At 34.9% G+C, this 23,246-nt stretch overlaps 1 protein-coding gene across 1 annotated transcript in view; it reads left to right on the top strand.

The window, feature by feature from the left end:
* Window positions 1-22,922, top strand: part of Ssl1 (general transcription factor IIH subunit 2 Ssl1) — a 136,365-nt gene extending 113,443 nt beyond the window's left edge. The window contains exons 11-15 of the mRNA XM_090372236.1: window positions 3,842-3,893; window positions 7,540-7,646; window positions 11,123-11,231; window positions 20,684-20,732; window positions 22,818-22,922. Of these exons, the coding sequence (XP_090228362.1) occupies window positions 3,842-3,893; window positions 7,540-7,646; window positions 11,123-11,231; window positions 20,684-20,732; window positions 22,818-22,922 (422 nt within the window). The remainder of the gene's footprint in view (window positions 1-3,841; window positions 3,894-7,539; window positions 7,647-11,122; window positions 11,232-20,683; window positions 20,733-22,817) is intronic.
* The last annotated feature ends 324 nt before the right edge of the window (window positions 22,923-23,246 follow it).

Here is a 23,246-nt window from a genome sequence, read left to right as displayed (position 1 = left end):
TTGAAGCCATTACTATTCTCAGACCAAAAACTTGCGAATAGTTTATGTAATTCAAAAAAGGCTGCCAAAACCAACTGTAGCAAATTTTGTTATATTGAAATTAAACAGGACTGCAATGAAAATTTTCTACTGTTTGATATATAGTATATATATATATTGCATACCAAACAGTAGCAAATCCAGTGTAGAGGTATATTTTGTTTTATTTAAAGTGTTTGGTATTGCACTACTGTAAATAAAATGTGCTGGGTAGTGCATTTCTAATACTAAGGCAAGTTGTGGTTAAGGTACCTCCATGTGAGATCACTGCATTAATTAACAAACTTAGTTTGCTCAATGCTACCTAAGAAAAATTACTTTGGCCACCACTTACAATAATATATATACTTAACTTATACATTATTATTTTTAAATTGTGGTACTGCTTGAGAGTGTCAGGTTTGTAGTGACCCCAACCAACCCACTAGTTATATTTAAAACTAGCCCTGTTATGGATAGCCTTACATATAAAAGCAACTAAATTAATGAAATTTTAAAGAAAGCTGGAGAAGTTGGCAAATGTTAGTGAAATTAATGAAAATTAATGAAAATTAACATTCCTCCTCATGGTCATACCTCTGCTACTCCTCAGGGGCTTTGAGCAGACATATAGCCATACTGGAGGAATGTATTATACATACCTGTTTCTGTAATCTCTATACCAGTTTTGCAGGTTAAATAGGTGCCTCCGTAGCCAGGTGGGCAGGAGCAGCAGTGCGTAGCACACGCTTCTTGATTAGACCGGGGTTCGAGCCCGTGACCACCAAATACGGAGAATGCCTAAAGGTCAGGGAATGACCACCGCATATCCCGGAGCAATATGGCCTTAGTTGCTAATGCTCCTAAAAACCAAACAACAACAGCTTTTTGGTAAGATACTGTAAATACATTATCTGCCCAATAGGTGAGTATATATATATATATATATATATATATATATATATATGCAGGTTAAATACTTGGTGGATAATTTGGAATTATAAGAGTAATCTTATTGTGTACTTAATTTTATATAAGTACTAAATTTTAAGTAAATGGTGGTTTTCGTATATTACAGCAAACTGTGATAGGAGATTCAAAGCCCTACAGGTACGTAACATATTGAAATATCATAGTATCTCACCTCCATGTCCTGTGGTGGTCAGTCTGAAAATGAAAATGTTCAATTTCCTGCCAAAGTTTAGTTTTATATGTGTGTGATACAGTTTATTGCACAGACGTACCAGGTTTTAACCGTGGCGTGATGGTTAACCTTGCCATAGGCAAAGTCACATGCTTTGCATTCCTGAGTGGGGGCTGGTGTTGATTGTAATTTAAAGCTTGGTGTATTATTGTGAGAAGCAGATACAATATGATATCTAACCATGCTAAAAATGATAGAAATTAATGGTAATAATTGTCATGGTGGTAATTAAAATAAAATGGGAAAAGATGGTATGATAGTTATTAAAATTAAATGTGTTATCTGTAGGGTGTGGACTGGCAACACTTTTCTAAGGCATGACAGCCCTGTATGTGCCCATGGGGCACATACAAATATATACAGCCTCTTTCATTGTGAATATTAACCCTGTGTTTCCATGCTTGTAATTTAGTGGAAATGCATTATATCTGTATGGTGATGATGACCAGTGTATTTACATTCCTGGTGTTAATAACTCTGCTAGTGGGGTATTTTGATTTTGGACACCCAGGTACCGTGCGGATAGGTGTTGAGCCACATCTATGCACAATTAACCTGGGGCTCAAAGGGGGGGCCAAATTATAGCTCTAATTAGAGCTTTTATGCCCCGTGGAAAAATTTTTTTCTATGATACTATTAGGACAAATGTTAGTCGGTTGCTGTATGAGTTTAGCTTGTGCGGCTGCGTTTATATGGTGTCTGATGTAATTGTCAGGTATTTTGTTTTTGATAAGGGTATTTTTCAGTTTTATTAAAACTGCTATAATGCTTTCTGGGCTATAGCATATGTGTATAATTCTGTTTGTTTGGTTTCTGAAACCATCACGCCATGGATAAAACCTGGTACGTCTGCACAATAAACTGTACCACACACACACACACACACACACACACACATAAAACTAAACTTTGGCGGGAAATTGAACATTTTCAGACTGACCACCACAGGACACAGAGGTGAGATACTATATTTCAATATGTTACATACCCGTAGGGCTTTGAATCTCCTATCACAGTTTGCTGTAATATACGAAAACCACCCTGTTTACTTAAAATTTAGTACTTATATAAAATTAAGTACACAATAAGATTACTCTTATAATTCCAAATTATTCACCAAGTATTTAACCTGCAAAACTGGTATAGAGATTACAGAAACGGGTATGTATAATACATTCCTCCAGTATGGCTATATGTCTGCTCAAAGCCCCTGAGGAGTAGCAGAGGTATCACTATGAGGAGGAATGTTAATTTTCATTAATTTCACTAACATTTGCCAACATCTCCAGCTTTCTTTAAAATTTCATTAATTTAGTTGCTTTTATATGTAAGGCTATCCATACCAGGACTAGTTTTAAATATAACTAGCGGGTTGGTTGAGGTCACTACAAATCTAACACTCCCAAGTAGTACCACAATTTAAAAATAATAATGTATAAGTTAAGTACATATACAACCCATGCACGTGTAATGTCTAATCCACAGACAATAGCATTAACACTGGAGCCAATATTTATTTATTTAAACCTAAACGTCATTTGACATAATTCCGATATATATATATATAGATAGATTGGTCTAATGTTATATTAATATACAGTTATCATTGTGATGTTGGGTCATTTGTTGTTACATTCGAACAGTTTATTGTGAAATGACACAACTGAATAATGAAAAAAGAGAATTGCACTAGCTAGACTAGAACAGAGTCCTTACCTGAATTCACAAAACATATTTGGGATAGGCTGAAATGCTGAATCGGAACATGACTAACATGTTCCTCATTAACTGTTAACCGGTGACTGTCATTGTTTGATTATATTAAAAATTGAAAGGGTAAGGTGGTGAATTGTTAACTGAATTGTTTTAACCAACTGATTTTACTACTTCAACTAGTTGGTTAAAAGTATTATCAGAAGGTTTGTGTTTGCTTAAGGCTGGTGGGAGAGGCTGCTAAACACTTGGTATGGAAAAATTAATGCCCATTTTCGATTTTTATTAAATCAGGTATGTATTTTTGAATGTCAATTTTTTATTCTACAGTATTTTAATCTGATGTATATCAGTGTATATTGTACTGCTGATTTCTGTTTTTTAATGATAACCATATACACACGCACTCGCATGTATACACATACATACATATATTTGTTCATTTATTTAAGCTTTTTGTGATTTGGATTGATAAATACAGCACTATACTTAAGATATAAGATGTAATCAGTACATGTTTTTTGGGTTATTTAAGTGAAAATAAATCAAATAATAGTGTTATATAGTCTCTCTCTCTCTCTCTCTCTCTGAGAACCTAATCTTAATTTATAAGATGGGTTTTATCTGACAATTCATTGCTGCTGTGTAATGGAGGAACATTTGTGTTGGATAAATGAGAACTGGCTGTGCATTTAAATACAATTCTTTTTAAAGATTAAAAGAAATATAGTAGTTAATAGGCTGGAAATTTTTCAGAAATTTATAACTGAGTTATTTGACACTTCTCTTATCAATGAGAATATTTGATAAGGGAAGTTGAAACATGAGTAAGAAAAGTGAGGACTCTCTAGTTAATAAGTAACAGAAAATGTTTATATTTTTAAAATCTGTGATTTCCATTTACAGGTTTCCCTCATCATCAAGGTGAGGGTGAGGGTAAACCTTCAATGTGCAGTTGGTAAGTTTTTCATAGTTTTTGTTGTTTTTAATGTACATGAAGTAATTTACTCAAGCAAAGATATCTGCACGATGTAGAATACATGGACCTGTGCTATTTATGTTTTAACCACATGCAGAAAAAAAAATTTTGAGATCATACTTTGGCCATTGCGATACAGCATTTGATCGTTCACTGAACCAAAATTCTGCTCTTCTCATAGACATTTTAATCTTGCCATTTGCAGAATTACTAATTGTGCAAACTGGGGTGTTCAAATTGCTGCAGAAGAATATATAAAATACAAGCGTATGTGCCATTTACTATATAAATAAATACTTTTTTTTTGTATTGTAAATCACATTATTCTTATATCCTAGTGATAGTGTTTAAAGCTTTCATATTGATTCCAATTTTTTCAGTCTACACAACTGGTGAACACACACTTACAGACATAATATAGGACAAAAACAATATTAACTGGCACATTATGACCAGTATGATTGTTATACTAAAGACTCCCCCCCTCCAAAAAAAAACAATATCATTGATTTAGGAGAAACTTTATCAAATTATATTTCATAATGTTTTTTTTATACATAAAATGCAACAAACTGATATTTATCAGTAGACATACACTGAGTGATCACTGAATTATGACCACCTACCTAATACTTTGTAGGTCCTCCTTTTGCCCTCAGTACAGCAGCTATCTGACGTGGCATTGATTCAACAAGATGTCAAAGCATTTGGGAGGTATGGCCAACCAAGCTGTGTGTAATGCGATCAGCAATGCAGGTATGGAGGTGATTGGTGTATCCAGACGCCTGATATGCCTTTCCATAGTGTCCCACAAGTGCTCTATTGGATTGATATCAGAGGAGTTTGGAGGCCAGTCAATATGCTGGAAGTCAGAACTGTGTTCCTCAAATCATTCCTGCACAACAAGTGCCCGATGGCTCGGTGCATTGTCATCTTGGAAGACACCATCGCCATTCGGGAAAAAGTGTAACATAGTGGGGTGTACACCGTCAGCAAGCAGTTGATGATAGCAGAGACCACTGATACATTGTTCCATATGCACCAGGGGTCCAGATTCCTGCTAGTGAATGCCTCACACCATACAACCGCCTCCACCAGCCTGCACTTTTGATACCATGCATGATGGATCAAGAGCCTCATGTTGTTGACGCCAAATCCGTACACGACCATCCACGGTGTGGAGTAAATAACGTGACTCATCCGACCAGCACACCTTCCAGTCTTCTAACATCTAACTTGCATGCTCTTTGCACCAGGCGAGTTTTTTATGCCAGTGAACCTTGGTTAGGAGAGGTGCAAGCATGCGACACATGGTCATGCCAGATATTGTTCCGGGTTGGCTCATGTTGTATTGGGTAGTCAACTCTTCAACAGTGTTGCGCCTGTTTTCCTGTATGAGTCATCAGACCCGGCGCTCACCTCTAACATCAACCTTTCACTGACCTTTGCAGTTTTGCCGTCAGGTCATTGTTTCACCATTTTGACACCACACCTAGTACACTTTAACTGCGGTGGCTCTTGAACATCCCACCAGTTCAGGCGTTTGGGAAATCGAGGCACCAGCTCATTGAGCACCCATAATCTGAATCTGTCCTTTATCAAAGTCCGATAAATCCTTCCTTTTACCCGTCACGCACACCTTATCTATGCTACATAGGTCAACTAACTCCGCACTCTCGTACCTCACGTGGTCAACGGGTCGCATTCAGTTTACATAGGGGTGGTCATAATTCAGTGATCACTCAGTGTACAGGGTATCCCAAAACTAGTAAACTCATTTGTTTTAAAGATTATGAAAGAACTTTAAGTAATACAATACAAATTACTACATTAATTGAAAGTACACACTTTGGAGATTTATGTGTGAAATATTAGATTAGGCAGATGCCTGCCTCTTTGATCCCTGCACTGTTGTACTCGAGACACTACACTTCCCATTGCTTTCTCAAGAAGTTCTACTGACTATTCCCAAATTATGTTCAGAATGTTTTCTTTGAGGGTCATAATTGTTCTTTTTCAGTTTGTAAAAGTACACTCTATCCTTGAGATAGAGTGTACTTTAACAAACCTTTAAGTACTTTAACCCCGAGTTAAAGTACACCCGAGTTTAACCCCGGGGTTACAGCAATGAAGATTATTTCCTTTGGGGAATAATCTGGGGTTAAAGTTACAGTCCCAGATTATTTCTGTTGGGGAAATAATCTGGGACTGTAATATCAGGAGATCTTGGAGGCCAAACATTTCCAAATTCTGAGATCAGATGATTTGAGAATATTTCTTGAAGCAATGTCATTGTTTCTTTGGATGTGTGACTCATGGCTCCGTCTTCCTCACTGTTTTTTATCTTCCAGCAATGGCTGTAGAAAAGTTATTAATATTTGGTGATATTATTCACCAATGACAGTAATAGCATTTCCTTCATTTTGAAAAAAGAAAGGTCCAAATGCTCAATTAGCCATAACACCACACCATACAGTCACCTGTGCATCATGAAGTGCCCTTGGCTTAAATTCTTTTGGTTGTTCTTGTGCTCAGAAATGGCAGTTTTGTTATAAACCCACTTAAGTGGAAGTGTACTGTCATCAGAAGGTTTTTGAAACAATTTGGTTCTTCTGCTAGGGTTAGGAACTCATTTGCAAACTGTAACCTTTTTGTATAATCAGTAGGCAATAATTGCTGGACTAATTGAATCTTGTAAGGATATGAGTGTATGTCCTCGATTAAAATTTTGTGCAAAGATGATCTGAGTATGCCAATTTCTTGAAAATGCTATATTTATTTCTGTGGACTGTTTAACATTGACCTACAGGCTTCTTTGATTTTTCTTTCATTACATGAAGATAGTGAATGTTTAGGTGTGGGTTTGTCACCTACATTTCCACAAGCACAAAACTGGTGAACACATTTTATCACATTTTGAGAGAGCTTTGCAAACATTTAATTTTTGTCTGTATGCATGCCGAGATTTTGCTAAGCCCATCGGTGAAGTATAGTTCAACAATGGCAGCATGTTCTTTGTTATTCCACTTATATTAAAACTCCAGTTTTGCACCAACCTGAAACAAAAATAAAAGATTTGCCACTATAATTTAAAGAAATATCTCAATCTAAAATGGGTTCACTACTTTTGGAAAACCCTGTATATATTTATTCAAAATGCAAATGAAACATTATTTAAATTTTTTTGTACTTCCTCTGGTTTTGATAACCACATTTCTGTCAAAATGGCAAATTCTAGCTGTTGTTAATTAATATATTAACACTACTAAAAGGATGAATAATGTGAAGTGTCAAATTGGCAGATTTTGGTACTTTTAAAGAAACCATTTACTGCATGCTTACCCTCCCTCCCCCTTTCTATCCGTCTGATCAGTACAAGATGAAATCTTGTCTTGTATAGCTGAGAGGAATCTTGTATAGATCTAAGCATTTAAAAATTGCATATTTCATTTATCTTCTTGTTGTAAAATACATATTAATGGAATGATTAGCATATATTTGCTAACTTTGAAATTATCAAAAATTGCTCTCTCATATATGGTATTTAATAATTTTTTATTTTTATTTTTTAATGACATGTTGAAAAAGATGTATATAATTTTGTTTCTTTATTTTCTTCATTTAGTCATTTAGATAGCAAAATTCCAGGTGAGGGCTTTGGCACGTCTGGGTATTATTGTCCACAGTGCAATAGTAAGTACTGTGAGTTACCAGTGGAATGTAAAGCATGTGGTAAGTTTTTATAAAATCTCTTTAAATTCTTGATTACATGGCTAATATTATCTACTGCCTGATTATTTCTAGTGGACAACAGTATTCAGAGATGATAACTTTATGAATTTTTCACAGTGCTTTCAAACTTGTGATCAAATATTCATCTTGTTATAAACACAAGCATCACAATAAAACAGTAAAGAACAGATTTCATTTGTAATTGGAAGAATTTTTAGTCTTGTGTAATTGGATATAGTTAGCCAGTCTCAGGCAGAGGGACTAGAAGTTTTTCCTCCTGTGAGTTATTCTGGGTTTTTCTGCTTACACAACATGCAAACCAGTCTGCGAATGCAGCATAAACAAGATACTGTTGCAATTTAGCCTCAGATGTTGATGCACCACAAAACCAACCAACCAACCAACCAACCAACCAACCAAACTTTTTCTGTAACATAGGACAGATTAAACATAGCATTTCAACTTTTACTTCTCCCTTGATAACCTGCGTAATACATGACAACTCAGGGGGAGAGGTTTATAACATCAGATGCCCATATATGTAATAGTCAGTCATTTGGAGGTTTTTGGCACTTCATCTACTTTTGTCTTATTGTATCAGTTCATATGGTACACTAGCTCATATAGACTTTTTTATTGTATATTATATTTATGCAAGTTTGTATAGAGGTAGTTTGCATGTTGTGCATGCTGAACTATCCAGAATAACTCACAGAGGAATCCTATTCTTTCCACCTGATATTCTCTTTAAAAATTTCTCATTTCTAGTAAGATAGGAATGCTGATTTTGTCAAACAGCAACTGCTAAAAGTCCTGAAATGTTATGGTTGTTCTGTTAATACACAGTAACTATGCTACAAAGTAAAGTTATTCCATTCTGTTTTCTCATGCTCTTTGTGTTTAATTATAGTATGATAGGTACTCTGAAAACTGATTTTTTATTATATTTTCCACATATTTTTTGTCACTTGATTATGATGATATAAATTCATTGCTCAGACTAATTTTTAGTGATTGCATTTGTGACCACATTTTGAATTTCCAAAAGGTTGCACTGAAATGGCATTCACCAGACAGACTGGTAACTGATAATGACAGAATATTTGATTTATCAACATGAATCAGTCTATAGTTTTAAGTTTGCATACACTATCAAATTAATTGACATTGGTAGTATGCTTGTTTTGAGCTAATATGGCTATATTGCATCACCAGAGTTTTTAGAATAGTTTTAAAAGGAATCTATAAAAATTTGATTTATAGGCCATTTGATTTGTGCTGCTCTAAAGAAATTTTAAAAGATTGGGAGTGTTGCTCTACTGGTTAACTTGTGTTACCTAGTAATGTTGATTGAGACAGCCTTAAGAATTGTGGAATGGTAGATAATTGTCATTTTTCATTGCATGTGTTGCAGAACATATTAGTCTCTGTGATAGTGTAGTGGTTTTGCCACTTGTAACTCATTTGTAGCGGTCTGAGTTTGAGGCCCATCATAGACTGGAAAAATTTCTAAAGGCTCTTCTTAAATTGGGGCTGTAGTTAGCTGATCTCTGGCACCTCTGCCAGAGATTAGTTAACTTGTTTTAATAAAGTAGGGTACCCCCATTTAATCTGGGTTTTTCAGCCTGCACAACATGCAGATTCCCCCATGAACACACAAACACTTGTACAGACATAATACACACAACACTATGGTCTAAGTTGCTGAAGTACATAAAATCCTACAACAGCTGTACATATCAGACTTATATGTACAAGAACTGCACCCTGGGAAGAATGATGAATCATGCCTAGCTCTCACAGTGAAATTCCCTCATGGGGCATAAGCAGATGGCTAGTGATTTGACAAAATTCATGTGGCTGATCCATACTGAAAATCCCAAATGAACTCAGATGTGATTTTATGAGGTGTACATTTTTTGCATTTTCTTCAGAAAATGTGAAAAGCTTGTTTTTAGTAATTTACATGTATTAAATACAGAATAATTTATTTCTAAAATCTTTTTCATAGACTACAGCCACCTTCTTTTTTAGTTTTTTCTTTCTTTTTCTTGCTCATTACTAGAAAAGATTAGCCTACACTATTAAAAAAATTCAAATAATACTGTTGCTAAAACTCTGTACTGTTAAACATTTAAAAATCATTAGTTCTATCATTAGAGTCTTGTGCTAATCATGTTATGACAATTGGATTAATTTCAACTTGCTGAACTATAACAGGAAGAGGGTTCTCAGAAAGAGGATACTTAAGTTTGTAAGAGGACACAAACTGTCATATCTTAGGTTGCCTTGCTTTTTTACCTTTATTATTAAATTTTAAAAATTTCAAAATCATAAAAGTATTACAAATTAATTTCTTTAAAAAATGTGTAACCATACTAACTGGTTAGTATTAAGTAATTTTTAATTATTTAAACATTTGATGAAGAAGCAATTTTAACAATATATACAGTACAGCAAGAAAGCAGTGGGACGGAAAGTGTCCCTCAAAATAGTCTCTGAATACACCTATTACATTGTTCATATAAATTTTGAAAACGCTTGGAAAACTCATCAGTTGTGATGGTAGCCAATTCTGCTAACATATTCTTCTAAATATCAACAGTGCAAAATTAGTGACCATTCAAGTTTAACTTTGACTTAGAAAACAGAAAATAGTCTGCTGGATCCAGGTCAAGGGAATAGGGGGAATGATCATTGCAACACATTTTTGGATAAAAATATTAGTGTGGGGCACAAATTTTTTTTATTGAAGTCTGTGGTAATTATGGACCTCATCACATTTAGTTCACTTGCCATCATTTTGAGTGTTAAGCATATTGTGTACTTTTTCCACCGGAGGGTGTTTTCAGTCATCCATTGCAAGTTTCATCTTCCACATTATCTCTCGCCCTCTTTAAAACTCTTAAAACATTGAAATGTTTGTGCCCAGAATAGGCACATTCATTCATTCCCATTAGCTGGTTGTAGCATTTCATGTGTTTTTGTTGGGTTCCCCCCCCCCAAAAAAAAAAAAGATACACAAAATGTAATGTGGACATGTTCCATTTTGGAAGTTTTGTTGGCAAAATAACACGTGATACACAAAGCACATCCACATGTGATAACATCTTATTCTGAACTGGTTGTTGCTAGCAGGATTGTCAACATCACACTTCAATGCACCTCTAGCAGTGTGTTGCAGAAAAGTACTCATTCCCAATTATACTGGATTACTTTCTTGCTGCATTGTGTTAAAATGCATGAAATTTGCTAAACTTGTGCACACTTTATATTGCTCTTCTTTCAAAACTGTGCTTTTGAATAAGATGCTATTACTGTTTTTTTACACTAAGCACCATTGTTATCAGTTTAAATTTAAAAAAAAAATTTTTTAACTTAAAAATCTATTATAGATATTTGAGGAATTAAACAAGAATGCTGTAGCCAGTGTTATTTGTTATTAAAATATTGTTTTCATTTCTGTATTATTTTAGGGCTGACCCTTGTATCTGCACCCCATTTAGCTCGATCTTACCATCATTTATTTCCTCTTGACTGTTATAATGAAGTTCCACTAAGTAGTGTTTTAGAGAGTACTTTTAGGTACTTATACAACTCTTTTGATGCACTTATTTTGATAATTGAATTTTTCATATTGAAAATTAAAAATTATTGTAATATTATATATATATATATATATATGGACCTTCAGAAACAGCTTACACATCTTGTTAATGTTTTCTCCTCCACATGCAATAGGAGCCTCTGCTTTTAGTGAGATTTTGGCTAGAAAAATCAGTTCATTTTGGAGCACTGGATCATTTCACAATCATGTTTCATACATACGGTGGTTTTTCAAAAGTAAGTTTTTGTTGTTGCAACGAATTATAATTTTTGGTGGCATGTTTTTAATATGCCCTCCACCAACATTTCATGGGTAGTCAGTGATGAAATTACTGTTGTTGTACCAGATGTAAAGCCAACTTTAGCTCTACACATTGTAAATAAATGAGAATGCAGAGCAAGTTTGCTTGTCCCCCTGAAGAGTCCAAGACAATCCATTTGGTTTCATGTCTGTATGCATTATTTGTCAGTGGATACTGTGAGGCATATTCTACATGCACAAAAGTTTCACCCCTACAAAATGGCCGTTAAGAACTTGCTGCAAATTAAGGGACCAATAACTAAAATTATTGATCATTTAATTTTTTGAAAATGAAAATGGCCAAAGCATTTTAGTCAATGAAAATTCTATTGTGGCACGATTTGGGAGTTCTGGCCACATTTTGAAGAAATTGATGATAAACATCAAGACATGTCAGCTGCGATGAATGAAGACACGCTTTAGAAAGTTATAACGAATTTTGGAAGTGCATAAGGTTGAAAAGGGCACATTGATTGCATTTAGTATTTTCAAGATACTCCCAAATGTGTAAAATTGATATATATGTAAGTGAGTTTGTTTTGCACTTTTTTAATAAAAACATTGGTTACTATCAAAATATGTAGAAAAATGTGTAACACCATTTCTCTAAAATAATAGTAATTTCAGATAAAGTGCAATATTTATTTTTTTAGGTTACTATCCATCTTCTCTCCACTTATTTATTGAATAAATTTTTTTTATTTTTTTTATTTTTATTTTTGGTAGTTGTTGGCGCATCGGCTTCTGTGGCCATAGTGCACCTCCCAAGGTTTTTGCAGTACTTTGATCCAAGCCCGAGGCGGGATTCGAACCCGCGACCTTTGGGTTGCCAGGCAGGCACTTTACCTGCCTGGCTAGCCCGGTCGGCTTATTGAATAAAAGGGCTGTGAATTCACTGAATGCATGTGTGAGCGAGGAGCTAGCTCTGTAGAGTGTGTTTCTTCATAGAATTTTGAACATTTGTAAAATGAAAACTTTTTACATAAATGCTCTTACCATTGACCCGTCCGGTGGGGTACGTTCCAGCCCCAACTGGGTTCAGCAAGTTAATTCTATAATTTTTACTCTAATTACAGAGCTGAAACTCGCTATAGTTGGAGCCAGAACTGTTTTCTTGAATTTTCCCACTTAAATTTTCAAAACCTTTTATTGAATTTCACGCAAATGACAAAAATGTGACATCAAGTATGCATTTTTTTAGGCCTTTTCAATTAATTTTTTTACCCCCACCCTAATCAGCCTAGAGCTTATGAAACCTGACACTTGATTCGTTTCTTGGTGTAAAGCACGTGAATTTCTTTTCACAGAAAGTAGCAGTTCTGATAAACAACTCTGCCTGAATACGAGCGACGCGTGGGAAGTATATATCATGACCTCGTCTCTCGTACAAACAGCAAGGGAGAAGTGTAAATAAACAAAAGATGCCCGGGGAGCTACTGTTTTTGACCTAAGAAGCAATAAAGCGATACAGAAACAATAACAGTTTATCAAAGGTGAACAGATTGTATTTCCTATCTTCAACGTGTATTGCTCCTACGAACAGAAGATCAAGGAAATTCATCCGTTGGAAACGGGAAAAACTGGTGTAAAACTGATAACACTGCAATGCGCATTTGATAAAAAAAAGTTTGCTTTATTGTAATTGTTTTTAGTAAACAATATCAGAACATCAGTTTCCTGGGTTTGATCATCTAACCAAATTTCGAGAAAATATTTCTGTTTATAGCTGCGTTATGAACTTCGAAAACTGGTGCATCAAAAGAAAGAAAAAAAAATCATCCGCTATGAATAACGTTCTTTCTTGAAATGTGTACTGTTCACAAAACTGCAATATTTGTAACAATACAAAGCTAACAGATTACGACTAATGGCTGCTCAAAAAGTATCGTTAGAAGATATTTGCTTGTTACGTTTTGATGTCATCGCAAAGGGAGAAATTCTGTTTTAGTTCAGAAGCCGAATAAATTCACTATCCACGGTCATAAAGCTGTTCTGAGCTGCAATAAATAGATAAATTCCGCTGACAAATAGACTTACTCCCCATCACTTTTGCTTTTACTGCTTTACTGTGGTTTTTGGCAGATGAGTCGGTGACTGCTAAGGTTTCTTGTACTCTCTCTCTCTCCCTCCCTCCCTCCCTATTTCGGGATCTCTGACCGTGTGGTCATCACGGAATATAAACAGAAAATTTGTTTGTCGGAATGCTGCCCATCAATTATCAACTCTTTTACCGACCTTCTAATGTATGTTGTGTTCAAATAATCCACTTTGTGAAATTCGAAAGTGCTACATCAATTAGGAGCAAAAACGGTTTCCCCCAACATAATGAATTACTTTATAGGTATAATAATGATTTTACTGACTGGAAGAAAGTGTCCACAATAAAAGGCAAAAACACGCAGTCACTCAAAGGATAAACAATACAGTGATGTTTGAAATTTATAATGCAGTTCACTAGCTAATATTTCCAGAGTAATTATTCTGGATGTTTTATCAAATGAGCACCAGACCAAAATCGGACTAATTAGTAATTCCGCATCCTAGGATGAACTGACTAATTAGAACCCCAGCATCTGTGATGAAATGTGCACAATATTGTTTGCTACAACAATAACATAAAGCAACAAAGTAAAACATTGTAACAGAGCAATAATGTGAAATATTGTTAGAAAGTAAAAATGCTAAATACTGTTCCCTAAAACAATTAATACAGCAAAGTGATTTTTTTTTTTTTTTTTTTTCGTTTCTACTGTGGCTTTCAGTTGAATTTTCTTGATTTTGTGCCACATTTCTACTGTGGCTTTCAGTTGAATTTACTGCAAAAACAGTAGCTCCCCGGGCAACAGGAGACAGAATATGTATTGTAATTTCTTCGATATGTATTGTAATACATATTGAAGAAATTTACTTCCACATCCTAGGATGAACCGACTAATTAGAACTCCAGCATCAGTGCTGAAACGTCATGCACACCGATTTCGTTTGCTACAGCAATAATGTAAAGAAACGAAGCAAAATATTGTAACAGAGCTATAAAGCAAAATAATGTTAGAAAGTAAAATTGCAAAATATTGTTCTCTAAAACAATTGCAGTTTCGCCATCCTAGGATGAAGCTGCAATGCTATTTTTTTTTTTTATTATATTTTGTATGTGTTTTTGTATGGGCGGCTCCTAGAACAAAAGTTCATCTCAGCCTCTTTGCTCTGTTCAGTTTTTACGCACTGTCAAGGTAAGGCCAGTGTGTGTTGTGTCGTGAAAAAAAAAAAAAAATTATCCCGCTCAGGAATATCCCATGTTGGATGAAGACAGATGAAAAGGAAGGCAAGAGAGAGAGAGAGAGAGAGAAAAAAGTTTTTCATCCCGCACGGGAGAAAGTGACAAAAGAAAACTGTGTTTGTGAGCTTATGTGTGTGTTCTGTATTGTGATGTGTTTTGCATTTTGGCTACCTGGCAGCAGTGATCACTTGGATCCAGGTACTCTTCCTTAGCAGGAGGGCAAAGCCTTCCCTACTATCTGCATGCCCTCCTCCCTGGGGAACGAGTTTCCCAGGGAGGAAAGAAAAACTTGTATAAGATGAAGAGAGGGAAGGAGAAAAGAGGAGAACTATCCCGGCGCAGGAAAACCCCAATCCACGATCGATTGCTAGAACAACACGAGAAAAAATAAATAAATAAATAAATAAAATAAATAAATAAATAATAAATTTTAAAAAATAATAATAAATAAAATAAATGAAAGTTAGCTCTCTGGACCTTTGACTATCTCTTGGCCTTCTGCCCACCAAAAGGGTATTTTTTATTTCTCTCTCTCTCTCTCTCTCTCTCTCTCTCTCTCTCTCCAGGGTCGGACTAGAAAGGGTGGACTCCCTCCCCTAAGGAGTTTTTTTCCCTCAAGTGAAAGAAGGGAATTGGAAATTTCATGAAAATGAACCCTGTTTTTCTTCATTCGGTGAACGGCTACTCTGTCAGTGCAAGAGAAGTGACTTTATTACAGTTGCAGCTCAGAATGGAATTCAAGCATTGAAACACATGATATTTTATGGTGAATTTTTCGGGCGTTGTGTGATAATGAAAATTCAATTTTTCTCTGGAAATTTTTTGATGGTATCAAATGCATATCAAGGAAATATTGAAGTACAGCAAACCCCGCTATTCGCGGTATCTGTATTCGCGTATTCGCGATCGCCGATTTAATATAAAATGAAACCTAAAAAAATGTGAATTTTAAAGCGCCGTGAATATTTTCCGCCATAAAAAACATGGGCGTGGCTAAAATTATCTTTCCCGGTCAAAACAGCGCTCAGTGGGTGGGGGAGAGGGGTGAAAAAATCGCGAGCGTGGATGTTTCTCGGTAATCCTTGTTCAGTATGTGTTAGTCATGGAAGGTTTCGTCGTTTACTTTTAATTTATATGCTTATAAACAATAAATTTATCAATTTATAAATTGATATGCTTCCAAAAGTGATAAATCTACCGTTTTGCAGTGTAAAACAGAGTTTTACACTGCAAATTAGAACGGTAGATTTATCACTTTTCGAGTGTGTTAACGGAAGAAAGTGACTTTATTGTGGACAAGTTCTTTCTAACCCCTACAAAAATATGGCTACGAATAAAAAGAGAAATGTGAAAATATCAAAGAAGGTGATAACATTAGCGAATAAAATTGAGTTATTAGACAAAATTTCTAATGGTGAAAGTGTCTCCTCAGTGGAAAAACATTATAAAATCAATGAGTCAACGGTACGATCAATCAAGAAATCGGAAGAAAAAATCCGCCGTAGTGTCCGTGAAAACGTGCTAATTGCTTCAAAAATTTGCTCTGTAACTCGTGATGTTAAATTAGAAAAAATGGAAAAGGCTTTAAATCTGTGGATAGAAGACCGAACTCGAAATAAAATTCCGTTAAGTTCACTCATCATTCATGAAAAGGCAAAACTCCTTTATCAACACTTTAGCGAAACTGGTGATAGCACTGGCGGGACGTTTTTTTTTGCTAGCAAAGGCGCTGGTTTGAAATTTCTAATAAATATTACATTTAATATTAAATTGTTTCTTATTTTCATTTCGATGCCATATGCTTGCATTTCACTATGTACTGTCTATGTACATAGTCATATTATGAAGGTACATATAATACATACATAGACAAAATTTTAGACTAGTTTTTCTTATATATTTCATACTTTGGAACGGAACCCCTTTATTACTATGGGAGCCATAACTCAGTATTCGCGTTTTCGGTATTCGCGACATTTCTCAGGAACGTAACCCCCGCGAATAGCGGGGGTTTACTGTATTCAATAACAATTACTTACAATTTCCCAATCCCTCACTATGAGTAACGGATTGTGCTCACAATCTGTTACTAGCTGCGCATTTTTTTTTTTTTTTTTTTTTTGTTTTGTTTGCACACCAGGTGAGATGCATGTAAAATTCCTTCGATATCAGTTTTCGAAGTTTATAAAGCAGCTATGAATAGAAATATTTTCTTGAAATTTCGTAAGAAGATCAAATATACATCCGTGAAACTGCTGTTCCGATTTAGTCCTCTAGAAACAATTACAATAAAGCGAACTTTTTTTTTTATGAAATGCGCATTGTACTGATCAGTTTTAAGAGTTTCTTTTTCTTTTGTTTTCCTTCCGTTTCCAGTATGGCTTCCAATAGATGAATTTCCTTGCTTTTTTTTTAGTAGATAATACATATTGAAGAAAGGAAATGCAATATTTTAGTTTTTCAAAACCAATTCGTTGCAATTCTTTCGTACAGCAATTACGAAAAGCAGTAAAGCAAACTGTTGTGAGAGAGCCATGCAAATTAGTGTTCGCAAGTAATGATGCTCAACTGTTTATTTTCCACGGAAGTTGTTTAGAGTTTTATTTTCTCCATGGATCACCTCGGTAACGATAATGACGTAAACTTGACCAGTCAATTATCTCTCCGCATCTGTTGATTCGTTTTAGCCAGAGGCGCTGAGTAGAGGCGCGATTTTTGAACTAATGAAGTAACGCGTTTTATTTTCAAAGCTTGGATCTTGTTTTGCCGACATCAAAATTTAATAAATTGAAATGTAATCGTACATTTTTGCTGTTTTAGAGTGAATTAATAGTTTTTGCTGAGCGCTAAATGTAGGAAATCAAAGAATATACTTCTGTTTATGTATATCGAGAGTTTCAATTTTGTAAATTGAGTAGAAATTATGGAAATTATTAGTTTTCTTCAGGGGGAGCAACTTTCAAGTTAGGGTTAAAAATTAGACAAAAACAGGGTGGACCGTGCTTGGGTTAAATATTAATCTATTATTGTGCTTATTTTGAGTTTATTGCTCATATTAGAGTGAAATTATTGTTAATAATAATTGGAATTAAAACAAAATACTGAATCATTTGATTCAGTATTTAAAAACATGTAAATAGATGTGTTTAATACTTCTATTTACGTATCATTTGATTAATGTTTCATCCAGAGAATTTCACATTTTGTAAGTGCAAACCAGACAACAAAGACTAACAGGTGCAATCTCTTCCTCATCTGCTTTTTTAAAGCTATTTTGAGCTGCCATCTGTAGACACTGTGTCTGCTATTACTTAGAAACACAGATTAGAGTTGGCAGTACCTATTGGAAGACTTCAAGGCAATTTGTACATAATTGAATACATTATTTGAAATGGCCTTGAAAATATGATGACCTTGCTCTGGTTGCCGACAAATTGAATAGGTATTTTGCATCTACATTCACACATGAGGAATTCTTTAGGGGAGGGGATGCCAGAAGTTTGTCAAACTCCAACAGGAAGCTAAATGACTTTGTGATAACTGAAAGGAAAGTTGAAGAGAAATTGAAGTTGAACATAAAAAAGGCACCTGAGGTGGATGGGATCTGTGGAACCATATTATTAAGGGAGACAGCAAAGGAAGTAAGAAAACCTTTAGCCATATTTATGAGAATATCCTTGGATTCAGAAGAGGCCCCTATGGACTGGAGACGTGCAAATGTATCCCCAATTCATAAAGGGGGGGATCAAAAGGTAACATGAGTAATTACAGACCTGTTAGCTTAACTTCTGTTCCAGGGAAAATAATGGAGTCACTGGTTAAAGAAGTAATGCAGGACTCTTGTCCATCTGAACAGGAATGCAGTTATATTGCAATCACAGCATGGATTTAAGGAGTGATCTTTGTCTAACTAATCTAATAGGTTACTATGACACAGCAACAAAGGAACTGGATGCAAAAAATAATTTTGATATCATATACTTAGATTTCAGGAAAGCTTTTGATACTATTTCACATAAAAGACTGCTGTCCAAATTGGAGCCGTATGTCATTAAGGACAAGTTATTGCTTTGGATGAAGGGATAGTTAAGTGGAAGAAGACAGAGTGTTTATCAGTGGGCACTGTTCTTCGTAGACTGATATCAGTGGGCACTGCTCTTCGTAGACTGATATCAGTGGAGTCCCCCAGGATTTAGTACTAGGCCCATTGTTGTTTTCAATACTTGTTAATGATATTGATGGAGGTATATCATCTTCTGGTTGCAGAAGATACAAAGGTTGGCAGGGTAGTTAACTACAGTAATCAGGGTGAGCTACTGCAACAAGATCTAGGAAAATTTGGTCAATAGGCTGAGAAATGGCAGCTGAAGTGTAACATTGACAAATGCAAGATACTGCATATGGGTAGCAGTAATTTGAGTAACTTATCAACTGTGTGGTTCTACACTCAGGAAAGTAGAAAATCAAAAGGACCAGGGAGTAATTGTGTAGTCAGATATGAAATTCTCTAACAGTGTGAGCAGCAGTGTGTAGCACACGCTTCTTGATTAGACCGGGGTTCGAGCCCGTTACCACCAAATACGGAGGATGTGGAAAGGTCAGAGAATGACCACCGCATATCCCCGGAGCAATATGGCCTTAGTTGCTAATGCTCCTAAAAACCAAACAACAACTCTGACAGTGAATACATGCCGCCAGGACAGCTAAAGGGTTTTGTCAATGATATACAGAAACTTTGCTAGCAAGGATAAGGAGGTGATTATCCCTTTGTACAAGGCAATGTTTAGATTGCACCTTGAGTACTGCATACAAGTCTGGAGGCCTCATTTTAGGAAGGATGTAGAGCTGCTGTAACGGGTACAGAGGAGGGCAACCACATTGGTGAAAGGAACAAAAGGGTGCTCTTACCTAGAAAGGGCTTCAGTTCTGCAAATTGCAGCATTGAGGTTTTTAAGGCCTTGAATGGATTGAGTAAGCTGAATGTAAATGGCATTCTTCCTCTTGCTGAAACTGCACACGAGAGGACATAAATTTAAGTTGAAGAAGGATGATTACAGGATAGATGTGTGGTAGTTTTCCTTGAGCCAGCGGGTAGTTGATTGTTGGAACAGGCTTCCATTTGTTGTTATGGAAGTGGATGGTTTGAATAATTCAAGAAAGACCTAGACAAATTTTTGGAGTGTACGGATGGGTAAAGGGCATAGGGTGTTTTTTTTTTGATGATGCTTATTGTTTTCTTGCATTATTTGCCACTACTACTACATTAATTTGTTTATGTACTGCTGTACATAAACAAATGTACATGTACTAAATCATGTGTGGGCTCTAGCCCACACATGAAAAATATGTATGTACTCTGGAAGGGTTAAATGTTATGAACAGTTTACCTAATAACTAACTTTTATTTCAACCATTAGTGGTGTATTTTGACTCTTATTCTTGTTTTGGAAAGATAGTCATTTTCTACTTAAAGTGAAATTTCAGTTTTGACCTTGGTTAATAGTATTCTTACATTCAGATAACACAAGGTTTTGATGTCTAGCATTGACACTTTAGTAAAACTTTTTTTCTGTTCAAAATATTAACCTATTGATCAAAATGAAAGTGTGAGAAAGTACATCCATAGATTTATAAAAATAATAGCTAATGATTTTGGAAACCTCTCTTTTCTGATTTTAAGAAATATTTTAAAAGGTAAAGAATTTCAGATTTTAAATATTTTTAATGATTTAAAAATATGTAGATTAATATTTTTAACAATTTTTTTTTTTAAATTTCTTAAAGATAAACTACTTCAGTCATTTGTTTACCACTGAGGTTTTGCATTTAACTGCTACTTTTTTTTTTTTTTAGCTTTCACACGGTTTGCTATAGTTGCCAGTCTGGTTTCAGTTCGCAAACAGTGAGTTAAATTTTAGTAAATAATTCATAAGGATAATTATTATTTTTGTCTATAAAAGCTTTAAACTTTTTTGGACAAAAGCTTTAAAATTTTTCAATTATTTTTCTCAAAAATAATAACTTAGTCACTTTGCTAATTTTGTTTTGTGAGCTAGTAAAGAAACTTCTCTACCAAAAGATACGAGTTTTCAAATTTAGCATTAGAAAAGTTATGAACATTTGTATGAGAAATGCAGAATACAATGCAGAAAAAAAAACTTGAAAGTTTGCTAAACAGAAATAGCATTATTCTAAAGCTATAAGACCTTTTTTTGTTCCCCCATAATTCATTAATAAAAGTTGTAAACCAAACCTTACTCATATTTTTTGTCACCAAATGGATAAAATTCATTTGGTGACAAAAATATTGTATTTAGCCTTTCCAGAGATTGATAAGTAACATAGGCATTATACTGCAACAAATCACATTTGTTATATGTAATTTTCATCTACCTTGATCGATAGTCATAAATCAATGTTTTTTTTTTTTTTTTTTTTGGTAGTTATTGGCGCATTGGCTTCTGTGGCCATAGTGCACCTCCCAAGGTTTTTTGCAGTACTTTGATCCAAGCCCTAGGCAGGATTCGAACCCGCGACCTTTGGGTTGCCAGGCAGGCACTTTACCCACCCGGCTAGCCTGGTCGGCAGTAAATCAATTTGAAAAGAAAAAGTTACTGATGAAGTGTGTATCAGCACATAACACAGTTTCACTGCTTTGAATTGAGGAACTAAGGAAAAAGAATGCAGCAGAACAGAAACATACAAGCAGCAGTAGTATAATTATAAAGGGAATACATCAGTGCTGTCTATGAAAAGGCTACAACAGAGTCATTTTAAAAGAAGGGGAAGGAGTACTGAAAGTTATTTGTTGATTTAATAGGTGGCTTGGATAACTAATAACCAGAATCCTATGAGTCAAATTTTTGATAGTTTTATTATTCCTGTTTATGGATCTGCATACTTGTGTATTATTTTGGATCTATTTGTTGCATTTTCCTTTGTAAATTGCTGATGAGATATTTTGGAATCAGAAGGAAAAAACAACTGAAATATTTATAGAAAGTAATATTCGTTATCGCTTTTGAATGACCCATTAAGTATGCTTTAAAATCAGAAATATGAGAGAAAAAAAAAGGAAAAATAAAGGTCACTGAAAATTGAAATTTACTAATAGAAAAGCTAATTCTTTTTCAAAGAATTAGCTTTTCTATTAGTAAATTTCAATGTGGTGACTCTGTCAATGCAGTTAACTTCAGTGTTATATTAAAAATAAACTACCCAGCGAAAAAAGCAGCGAAACTGATGACGTGGTGACATCATGAAACTGATGTTGTCACCATATCATTAGTTTCGCTGCTTGTTACTCGTTTGGAGAGGTCTGGGTTTGATTCCTATATATGACTGGAGAAATTTCTAAAGTCCTCTTGAATTGAGGCTGTAGGTAAGCCAATCTCAGGGAAGGCTAGAGCTTTTCAGCCCACACATCAGATCAGCCTATGAACATTCACTTGTACAGACATAATGGTGCGTAATATGGTCTAAGTTGCTGATGTGACTGAAAACCATACAAAAATAACAGACATCATTAGCGATATCAGCATGATAAGAGTAGTTTATTATCGGCACTGATAATAACCTACAACATACTAGTTCTGTTTATTTTCAAACTCAGCAAACATGACAGCAACAGCATCAGTCCAGGAACCTCATTGCCACACCTCGTATGTGAGCATTCACAAACTGATGTCATTACATTTTAGCTCTCAGATATAAAAAAAAGTATCACTTATTCATTGCATCACACTTCTTTCACGGGCATGGTGGTGGGCTGCTTCATTCATTTTATTCTCAATTGTATTAATGCCCAGAAATATTTAGAAAACATAAATTTGCCTTTGGAAACCTAGAGCAAAACGTTGAGTATGGTATGTACCTTTACTTAGTGTTATAGATACATACTTTATATTGTGATAATGTATAAGTAAAGTTTACTGTAGTAAAAAAGTCGCACATTTTTTCATAAATAATACATCTATCTTTCTTCTAGGTTTATCAGTGCAATCACTGTCTTCGGTTCTTCTGCCTCGATTGTGATTTATTTATTCATGATACCTTGCACGTATGTCCAGGTTGTGCCAGTATTCGATTGTGACAATTATGTTTAATCAGACTTCACTGTATTTATTTCATTTTTTTATTAAATACTTATTATTAAATGTTTTATAAGAAGGTGTATGGTTTATTTGGTTGAGACACAATACATCAGTATAAAATAATAGCAGGGAAGTTTTAGATTTGACAAAAATACCCCATTTTGAAATAAATATTTACTAGACAAATTATCAACCATAGATAACCTTTGGCCACAGAGAAGTTAGTAAACATAACTTACTTCAGAGAGTAAGAACAAGATATAGAAAGAGGGACTCCCTTTTGCCAATTAAATCTTCCACAGAACTCTGTTTTTAAAAATCAG

The sequence above is a fragment of the Mastigoproctus giganteus genome, chromosome 4, assembly GCF_048544385.1.
Source record: "Mastigoproctus giganteus isolate SK-2022 chromosome 4, ASM4854438v1, whole genome shotgun sequence".
Classification (NCBI taxonomy): Eukaryota; Metazoa; Arthropoda; class Arachnida; order Uropygi; family Thelyphonidae; genus Mastigoproctus; species Mastigoproctus giganteus.
The sequence above is the reverse complement of the archived record's forward strand: the minus strand, read 5'-3'. Positions and strand labels throughout refer to the sequence as shown.